Here is a 10359-nt window from a genome sequence, read left to right on the forward strand (position 1 = left end):
TAATAATAATAATAAACATTTGACTAATTAACAAGTGTGAAGAACTCAATTCTCAAAAACTACAGAGTAAATATTTATTTAGTTATCCCTTGTTTTCTTCCATTCCTATATGTTTGTAGTATCTAAAAATGTATTAAGATTGCTTTGCAATGCTCTGCCTTCAATATGCTGCTGATATCAACATTTTAAAAGCATTTTGGAGCTTGACAAAGAACAACACATACAATGGTAAAATAATTAGATATTTTTATTGTTTCCCAGTTTCACTGGAACTACAGTAAAAAGGTACAGAAAGACAAAAGAGCAGATAAATACAAAGATATGAAATGTTTCCATTTTCCTCCGTGCAAACCAGTGTGATCCTTCATAATGGTACAATCCAACAACTTGTCTCTTCTCCTTACAAACACTTAACATACATTATCTTTCTCAGTAAAACCATAATGTAACTGACATTCCAGAAAAAAAACACTTCACACAAACAGCATATGAAACAAAAAATACGGAACATGTTTTTTGGATCCAAATATATTGTGTGAAAAAATAGATGCACACTTCATTTATGTGAGCAAATGTTCTAATTTCTGATTAATTCAGTTTATGGTGGTTAATTCATTAGTTCTAACTCACAGGGTGATCAAATTAGTTTTTATTTTAAAAAGCTGGACGTTTTTTTTCCCGACAACTACAGTTTTTCCTAACTGTGTTTATTATTTCATGGATATACATGGGTTAAAATCATCTGATGCAACTCACTGTTAGTAAAATTATTGAGGTGCCAGAAAAAAAAAGCTACCTGCAACAAAATTTTGGTTTGTGACACAGTCTTAAAATAAAGCTCATTATATACATACTGTACCTCTTAAAACAGCAAATCTTCAGTACATTCATGATTACCCTTCAACATTCTCAGTGAGTTACTTTCTTATGCTCAGGGAGGAAACTGTGATTATGTATTAATGTGTGTGCACACATTATTACATACATGCATGCACATTAATATAAAATAATACAATTTGAGTATATGGACTGCAGTTCATTTTTCCCACTCATTATTTTGAATAGAATGAATGGAAGGAGTAACAGTCCAAACTGAAGTGGTTTCCACTAAGTACAAATAATATACATACAAGAAGAGTCTTTACATTGTCAGTCCAGTACTATCTCTGTGTCCTCCTCACTAACGAACGGGAGAAGGTGAGACACGTTTCTTGCCTGAGTAAAACCTCAGTCTCAGCTCGGTATCTACAATCTAACAGTGGAAGGTGTACTAAAAGCAGTGTATTTAATTAAAAAACAAAGAATCAGCGCTTTAAAAACATACAGTACAGTAGACCTTGCAGGGAGAAGTCCGCGTCTAGTTTTCCCTGTCTGTGAACTGCAGGTGGATGTGGGCAGCAGGGCAGAGCAGGCCGTGCGTTTTGGCCTTAACATCGGCAGTGAGGGGAGACACGCCAATGTGGAACCTTTGAATGAGCTGCACAAGAAGCAAAAACACAGATTGTTGAATTGTTTTGAAAGCCTGGGAAAGAAGGCAAGGTGGACTATTTAATTAGTATTTACTGTAATTTCTAGAGTCTAATAGAGGAAATGTTTGTCAGTGGTTTGTGCTGTAGCCGATGGACGTCTGAGGGTTGAAGAAGAGTGAAAGTTGAGCTGGTTTTCTTTGTTTTTCTACTTACACATAATATAATTGTATGCATGACACAACAGCGTAAACTTCATTCACTAATATTAGTTGATATATTTATACAAACATGAGTGTGTGTGTGGCCAAGAGTGGATGAATCCCCTACCCTTGTGAGAACTAGATGCATCTCTAACTCTGCTATTCTCTTGCCGATGCAGCTCCTGATGCCGTAGCCAAAGGGAATCGAGCCAAAGTTGTCAACACGATCTGTGGAATCTTTCCGGATCCAGCGATCCGGTCGGAAGTCTAAAGCATCGGGGAAGTTCTCTTCATCCAAAGATGTGGAGTAGTGACACAGGGCCAACTGAGTCTAACAGAGTGGGAAAACAGAAGAATGTCCATTGTGTAATGAAAACAGCTGTGCTATTGTACATGCATCTGTACGAGAGAGAGATGAGTAATGCGGGATCATGTTACATCTGGTTCCACTGTAATGTTTTTGGCCGGCTCTTATGGTCACGCTTTTTCTTCAGCACAAGCACACACTAGAAGACTCGCATTTATTATGTCTCCATCAGTCTTACCCCTTTGGGGATGAAGTATCCGCCCACCACCAAGTCATCCTGGGTAATCCGTCCGTTGCCTGGGAGAACTGGAAAAAGCCTGCTCCCAGGGAGGGGCGCACAAAGACTGTTATTCAACAGCAATATACATTAATCTTCTACAAAGCTTAATTGTAAGATAACCGGACACGGCGAGGAAGATAATAAACAACCCCTAATTTTCAAAATCTATTTAACTATTGTATTGCAATATTGCAAGTGAGAGTAAACCAAAAAAAAAAAAAGTGAGACATTGACAGCTAGACTGGAACTGGAAGACTTTAAAAATCTATGCACCTGAGAGTCTCTTTGACCAGCCCCCTGATGAGAGGCAGACGAGGGACATCCTCGGCTGTGGCCACTGTTCCAGGTCCCAGAGTCCTCGTCACTTCTGTAAAGATTTGCTGCTGTATATGAGGGTGGCGGGCTAACAGGTAGCTGGCCCACGAAAGGGTGAAGGATGTCTGGGAGAACAGAGGAGTGAATTTCTTTAATTATCTGAAGTGTATTCCATGAAATCTCTGTTGCCTTTTTTCTTGATGTTTTGCAACAGGTTTGACTACAAGCTGATATAAGAGTTTCTGTGATGTTGCGTAAGTGTTGGGAAACTCTGAGGGGCTTCAGGGGAGAGGGGGGCCAACTCCACGTGCTAAGCAGACACTCGAGTCCACTCCACTACCAGCTGCACTCTCAGCCCTTTATCCCTAAATACACTGAACTGTGCCAAACACTTAGCAGCATTACTGTGTGCAGTTTACATCAAATGTAATGAGGATGCAGAGAATTAGAAGTAATCCAGTTATAATATCACAGATTTCATATTGAAGCCAGTTCTCCCTCCCTCTGTTTTTTAAACTTGCCATGTATCATTGCTCGATCGCTTCCTCCTCAATGGGCTCCCTCTGCCAACACTTCCCACACATTTTGTGACACACCCTGATCATTTTCATTTCCTCTTTCCTCTATCGCAACCACCCTACGTACTCAGTTATCTCACTGTTCTCGATTGCCCCAACTCCCTTTTCTGACTCGCACATCACTGACATTTTACTCTCCATGACGTGGGCAGATGAGCAAATGATATGAAAATAGTCATCATCTTTCCTGCAGTCACATCACATCTTCATTGACTGTACTACAGGTCTTGTTGCCCAAACCCATATCTTACTTCTTTCCCTGGCATCCTGTCTATCCTTCCATCCGGCCTCCTCACTCTGATACTCACACATGTCGTGAAATGCGTGTGTGGAAGAGGGGAAGCCTTGTTTTTGCTAAGATCACACTGAATAGACACCAGAGGTCAGTTTAAGGTCAATATCTGTCAGTGGAGGAACTAATGAGCAGAAAAGTCTATATCCTTGTTTAAGAGCCACCGTCCTTTTCACTGTTCCCTCTTCCCCCTACTCTTCCTCAGATTCTCCCTCCCAGTCTGTCATCGCCCTCTTCCCATCAACCAACTTGCACCTAATCAACCCCAGCTGGGACAGACGCTGGCAACACCTCAGACAAAGCCAGAGAGGAATCATATGACAAACGCTCATCCAAACAGAGCTCTAAAAGGCTTAGGCCTCTCCCTTCTATCCCCCACATCTTCTCTTCATTTCCTAACATCCATCGTACTTCCCTCTCTTTCTTCCCTCCCTCGTCCCCCTTATGACGCCAGTTCCCCGATCTTTGCTGTTTCATGACAGCGTCCCTCTTCTGCAGCCCCTTCTGCGCCCCCCCCAGCCCATCTCACCTCTGCCCAGTCTGTGCTATAACTCTGGCTGTGGCTAACGTGTCTTGACAGCTCTTTGTGTGTGCTGAGTAAAGGCAAATGCACCACGGGGTCAGGTAATGGCTCAGCTAAGTCCACCCCCTACCAGGACGTGGCCGTTGCAACAAGTTCAACGAAAACACACACACCCTTTAATCCTGTGGCCCCAACTCAGAACAAAACACTCTACACCCATAATTCTCATTAATTTGACAGTACCCCAAACAAATTAGGCAGCAACTGCGCACATGTGCACAGAGTATGCACACAGATGCAAATGCACACACACGTGTACCAGACAAGTGTGACACAGTTGAGAAATCATTCCTATTATCAGGCAACACATTTTTTTGTCTCAGAGATATTAATGTGTGTAATAACAAATATTATTTTTGAGCACATCTTTCATTTTCTGCCTGATTGTGTCATGTGGAGGCGCCTGATGACTCAGTGGGTTGAGGCGCCAGCCATGCAAAAGTAACATCCTGGGTCTAAATCTGGCCCCGGGATCTTTGTTCTTCGTCATGCCCCTGCTCCCTTCAAGTTTCCCCATTTCCATATTCTTTAAACTGCCAATTAACGAGGTATAAAATTCCCCAAAAACGACATTAAACCAGCCGTCTTAATTATTTGCAAGGTGCTATCTAATTAAGCTCTAATGTGGAAACACATGAACACATAACACAGATGTCTGGCAGAGGGGGAAAAAAGACAAAAGCCCCCCTGTGTAGATCTAACAGACGGAGACAAATGACGAGAAACTAAATCTGAGTGAGAACAAGTTTGTCAGTGGGACACCGTGTAACCCCCCGATTCACTGCTCTGACCTGACGCTGGCACAGCTACACAGGCACGGATATGGCGCCAGAAACCCAACCCCTGAAACTCAACACTGACTCCAACACACACACACGCTACTCCCAACCCCTCCACCTCCTGCTGAAGCCACACTCACTGCACCTCTCCTCAAGCCCCTCTCTGCACACGTCCTTTTACACTTCTACACAAACGCAGCCACACACACACACAAACACACACACACACACACACACACACACACACACACACACACACACACACACACCGTGTCGACACCAGCCAGTAGCATCTCCGTTGCGTTGGCGTAGATCTCCTCTATGCTCATCTCCTTGGTAATGAGCAAGTGTGTGAGCAGCCCCCCCTTCACCTTCTCTCCCCGCTCCAGTTGGGACTTGATCTCTGTGAGCCTCTTATCAACGTGAATGCGGCCTGCGATCAGACAGAGACAGAGAAGGTGGGATGAATGGAAGGGGGAGGGGGGAGTTGAGGCGAGGTGAGGGAGGGAGGGAAGTGAAGGAGAGGAGAGAGAGGAAAGAAGAGGTTATGTAACAGATGGACCCCTACTCCCACAACCCCATAATACAGCAGAAGAGATTTATATGCAAATCAACATTCCTTTCTATTGATGCCAGGCTATTTATGCAAAAAAAGTTTGCTAATACTCGACCAGACCTCAGCTTTACAGCTTTGTATTTTAAAAAGCACCACGGAGGAAGCGTTATCTAACATGTTTACAACTGAAAAACCACTTATAATGATCTTTTTGAAAGATTTGGGCAAAGGGACAAGAAATCTTACAGGGGCATTATTTTACTTGTCATGAGGAGTGCTCCTCAGTCTGTGAAAACAGTTGTGTGAAGTCTTCTGAGGCAGGATATCTCTGCCTCCCCTGCTTCCATTCCCTTTTTGTCTTTTTAATCTGTCCGTTGCAAGTTCACCAACTTTCTGGAAGTGCAGTAGTAAACTTCTGGAATACCATTTTATTATGAAAATCCTTCAATGACTGCACACTGGAACGTACAACTCGATTCCACAAAAGTTGAAGAGAATTCAATGTTTTGCAAATCCTTTTCGACCCATGGTCAATTAAATACAGTACAACGATGAGATATTTAAATGTTCATACTGATAAACTTAACTGTTTTTTTTTTAATGCACAATTATTGTGAATTTGATGTCTACAACATATTAAGAAAGTTGGGACTGGAGCATGTTTACCACTGTGTTACATCACCTTTTCTTTTAAAAACACTCAGTAAGCGTTTGGAAACTGACAACATGAATTGTTGAAGTGTTGAAAGTGAAATTCTTTCCTATTCTTGTTTGATATACGACTTCCGTTGCTCAATAGTCCGTTGTCTCCGCTGACATATTTTGTGCTTCATAATGCACTGCACATTGTCAAAGGGAGACGGGTCTGCACTGTGGGCAGGCCAGTCTGGTACCTGCCATTTTACTAAGACGCCACGTTGCTGTAATGCACAGCATGCAGCTTGGAATTGTCTTGCTGGAATAAGCAGGGATGTTCCTGAAAAGACGTCATCTGGATGGCACCATGTTCCCTGAAACCTGTATGTGCCTTTCAGCATTAATGGTGCCTTCACAGACTGCCCACTACCCATGCCATGGGCACTCGCACACCTCCATACAATCACAGATAATAGCTTTTGAACTTTGTGCCAGTAACAATCTGGATGGTCCTTTTCCTCTTTGGCCTGGAGGAGACAACGTCCAAGAATAATGTGACGTGTGAACTCAGCAGCGTTTCTGGTATTGCTGAGTCTTAACTTGCAAACCTAGATGGAGCGATGAGGTCTGTTTACCGGTAATGGTTTTCTGATGTGTTCCTGAGTCCCGTTTTTAATGCAGTGCCAAAGGGATCAAAGGTCACAGCCACTCAGTGGTTTTCAGGCTTTGAAAAACTTGGTGGTGAAGTGGTGAACCTCACTCCATCCTTGAACAGCTGAGCCTTTTGAGGATGTCGCTTTGACAGCCAATCATGATACTATCACCTGTTACCAAAGAACCTGTTTACCTGTGGAATGTGCCCTTGTCCCAACTTGTTTGAAACATGCTGCTGGCATCAAATTCAAATGTATATTGACAAAAACATTCAAGTGTATCAGCTTGAACATTAGAAATCTTGTCTTTGTACTATATTCATCATTCATATTCATCATTCATATTCATGGTACAAGTACACTAGAAGACAACACACAACTATGCTAAAAGGTATTTATTGGGGAAAAAGTACAAACCGTACACCACTTACTGAATTTGAAGAGGCCATCCCAGGAGAGACAGAACTCCTCCCATGGTTTGGGGATGATGGGTCGGAGCCACTTGGGGATCGCCCCGGCATACATCGTTGTCTTAAAGGAGCTGAACATGAGGTGCAGTGCACTGATGTAGTCTTGGGTTTCACGGGGAATCTCATTTTCCAAACAGCCCAGTCGGCACTCGTACAAAATGGCTGCCACACCTGTAAAGACAAAGGCAACGAGAGGAGAGGAGGAGTTGGAAAGCTGCAACAATTATTCATGACCCATCACTTGTTTCTCGGAATCTACCACAGATGCACATCAGTGGTTTGTACGTTTTAGCACAGTGTGAACTGGAGCTGCTGTTGATGGATTGTCAGGACTTGACAAGAATCACTGCATGGAAAATGTAAATGTGAGAGGATTGAATGACATAGTTTGCATATTTTTCCTGACAATTTTTTTTCCTTTTCCTCTCTGCTTTTAGCTCCTCCTGCCCAACTTTTGTCCTCTCTGACAACATCACTGACCCCCCCCCCCCCCCCAAATCTATGATACATATACACTATCATTTTCAAATCCATCCTGCCCAACGTCCAGCTCCTTCACAAACAACCTTTGGAGTATCTTTACTAACCTTCCATGGCGTATTTGAAGAAGAGGTCATTCACATTGAACACAGTTGCTCCATCAGAGTCCTCACGCAGAGCACAAACTTTCTTTATCAGGTCGTCTACCACTTTGTTCACGTCATCAGAGAAGACTGCGACGTCACGCGGGCGCATGATGAGCTGTCTGAGCACGCTCCGCATCTTCAGCCAGTCTTCTCCCTCACTGGGAAACAGGAAACAGGAGAAAAGGTGGTACAGTATTTCAGACTTTATAGAAACAAGAGCATGCACACTAGAGGTGGGTTGATCCTGGAGTTGTAGCCCAGACACAAAGTTTTGTGCTGTGCCCATCTACACACAATGAAATTGAGGCGATTTTCCCGTCGAAACCTAAAGTCAATCATTTCAGGAGGCCCTTGTCCTACCTTGAAGGTCAAAGGTTAAAGGGGACTTACGCTGAGATGAGGCCAGTGGAACGGCCTCTCATGTCTCTGTACTCCTTCCAAGACTCCATGTTAGCTCTCTGAGGGGCCACGCCCTCAGCCCTCAGCACCTCAGCCACCAGGTCACGGCCTGCCACTGAGACCACCAGCTGGGGCCCAAAACGGGATTTGAAAATTTTGCCATACATCTTCTTGTGCTTCATCTGGAAAGCAGGAGTGACACCAATTAATAAGTAGTTGTAATTTTTACTTGCTTGACTTGGAGAAACTTGGTGAGTCAGAAGAAATGGGATTTATAAAATCTACATGTAATGAAGTACAAACTGGCTCAAAAGTGTAAATGTATTACAAATAAAAACAAATCTTTATCCAACTGATGGAGATCAAATAGTAACTGTAACTGAATCCATTTCAGCTGAATAGTGTTGTATGCCAGCCAAACCAGTGGTGTCACTGGATCTCCAATAGAACCAGTCTGTAACTGATATTTTTTAAACCTTCAATTACCCACCACCCAAATAAGGCCTACCTTGATTTAATCTGACTGCTGTGTCAGCAAAGGCGGATATCTATATTTGAATGCCTGAATGCCAGAAAATGGTAGCATCCACACAGCCGCTCTTGCTGTTTATCAAATAACCCGCTCTTGGAGAAACCTGGGGATGCACCATGACCTATTGTTGGTCTGATCTTATCCTCAGTCATGACTTTTCAAATACTGGTTTAAATTAAATTTCTTAAGTCTTATAAAATAAATGTGTTAGTAAGCAACTATCTAATCTTATCACTTGGGAGTAATTTCCACATCAAATTAAGAAACAGTATCTTATGAAGTGTAAACAAGTATTTGGGGGTAAGAGAGAGCACTGATTAAATTTCAATACAACAACTAATTAAAAATAATTAAAATGACGATGAAAATAGTGGAATTTAACGAAAGAGGGCGAGTGTGTTTATCTTACCATGGGCAATTAAAGACGTGTCATGATACAGTGTGTGTGTGTCATTATCAGCTTCAACATAAGATCATAAGCTGTGACCTAATGGAATCTAGAGAATACATCACAGGGTACGTGACAAAACAGGTATTCATCTTGTCTTGTTTTGACGTGTCGATTGACGACTAAGTTTGGCTAATTTGCATTTCCTATTTTTTATTTTTTATTTTTTATTTTTCATATCTTCTCCATAAACTGGGACAAAATAGTCTCGTGACAAGATTAACTGCTGCAACTTGTCTTAGACAAAACACATTCAGTGTTTGATGTAACTCACGTGAATTTGATTACAAAACTCATGCCTTGGAGTGGAAAACTGACCAGCGGCCAAACTCCTGGTGCGCTTTTACGCAACGTCCTGTGCCATTTTACGCATAGGTGGCAAATTTAGCTGACGCTGAGAATTTACAGGCTCTTCGCCACTGGTGGGAAATACAAAGCGATGCCTTCATCTGTCAAAATCAAACGAGATAAAGTACAAAAAAAGGCATTTGGACACATTACCTGAATTTCATGAATTCTGCTAAACCCGTCTCTCCAGAAGAACTCGATCAAGTTGGATAAGGTGCTGGGTCCAGGCATCTCCTTCAGGGTCTTGATTGAGGTCTTCTCGCCGACGTTCGCCGGTGTGATCAATCGTTCAGGCAGGGCTTCCTCTCCAGCCGCAATCCCAAAAGCCTCGCTGGCTGCTGACTTGTGTAAGGCGCGTAAAATGAAGAAAAGCTGCTTATTTAGCCGGTCGCCTTGAAAGTTCTTCCAGCATGCTATCGTAAAATGAGTCAGGATTGCCATGATTTGGACACTTTTCGGCGTTTCCGTGAGCAAAAACGATGTATGACTGAGTCTTCTGCAAAGTCTTCAAGCGCAGAGTTCACATCTGCAAATGCATGTTCCTGGCACGTGTGAAACGCTGTCCTCCCTGTGTGGTAATGTAATATTAGATAGGATTGTATTGTGGAGCGCTTTTAAATAGTTGCTTGTACAACCTCAGAAGTGGAAGAGGATTGGATGTTCGCTTCAAAAGAAGGGAGGGATAAATTCGGGTGTGGGCGTTCCCCCCTGCCACGAAAAAAAGCTGCTGGGTTCACTCTTTTGTTGGAAAAGGAGTGTATTACAACGTGCCAAAACACAGTTACATCACAGCAATCAATCAGACTGCGTGCACGCGCACACGCCGCACCCTTGCACACACACACACACACACACACACACACACACACACACACTGAACATTGACGT

The 10359-nt window shown here is 42.9% G+C and overlaps 1 protein-coding gene across 1 annotated transcript; it reads right to left on the bottom strand.

Annotated features, from left to right (window-relative positions):
- Positions 1–228: 228 nt before the first annotated feature.
- Positions 229–10063, bottom strand: cyp27c1 (cytochrome P450, family 27, subfamily C, polypeptide 1). The gene is made up of 9 exons (XM_076730685.1): positions 9625–10063; positions 8135–8325; positions 7706–7902; positions 7080–7289; positions 5073–5236; positions 2530–2696; positions 2215–2293; positions 1797–2000; positions 229–1477 (listed from the first exon to the last, which is right to left on the bottom strand). Exons 1-9 carry the CDS (start codon positions 9910–9912, stop codon positions 1358–1360), a joined length of 1620 nt encoding a protein of 539 aa, XP_076586800.1. The 5' UTR covers positions 9913–10063; the 3' UTR covers positions 229–1357.
- Positions 10064–10359: the final 296 nt, after the last annotated feature.

Source organism: Chaetodon auriga, chromosome 1, assembly GCF_051107435.1.
Source record: "Chaetodon auriga isolate fChaAug3 chromosome 1, fChaAug3.hap1, whole genome shotgun sequence".
NCBI lineage: Eukaryota > Metazoa > Chordata > Actinopteri > Chaetodontiformes > Chaetodontidae > Chaetodon > Chaetodon auriga.

Excerpts from the sequence above, each read along its gene's own strand:
- cyp27c1 (XM_076730685.1), bottom strand. The coding sequence starts at position 9,912 with ATGGCAATCCTGACTCATTTTACGATAGCATGCTGGAAGAACTTTCAA. Across the intron at positions 7,903-8,134 it reads TCCACTGGCCTCATCTCAGC|TGAGGGAGAAGACTGGCTGA; the intron begins GTAAGTCCCCTT and ends CCTGTTTCCCAG. Across the intron at positions 2,294-2,529 it reads CTGGTCAAAGAGACTCTCAG|GCTTTTTCCAGTTCTCCCAG; the intron begins GTGCATAGATTT and ends CCCTGGGAGCAG.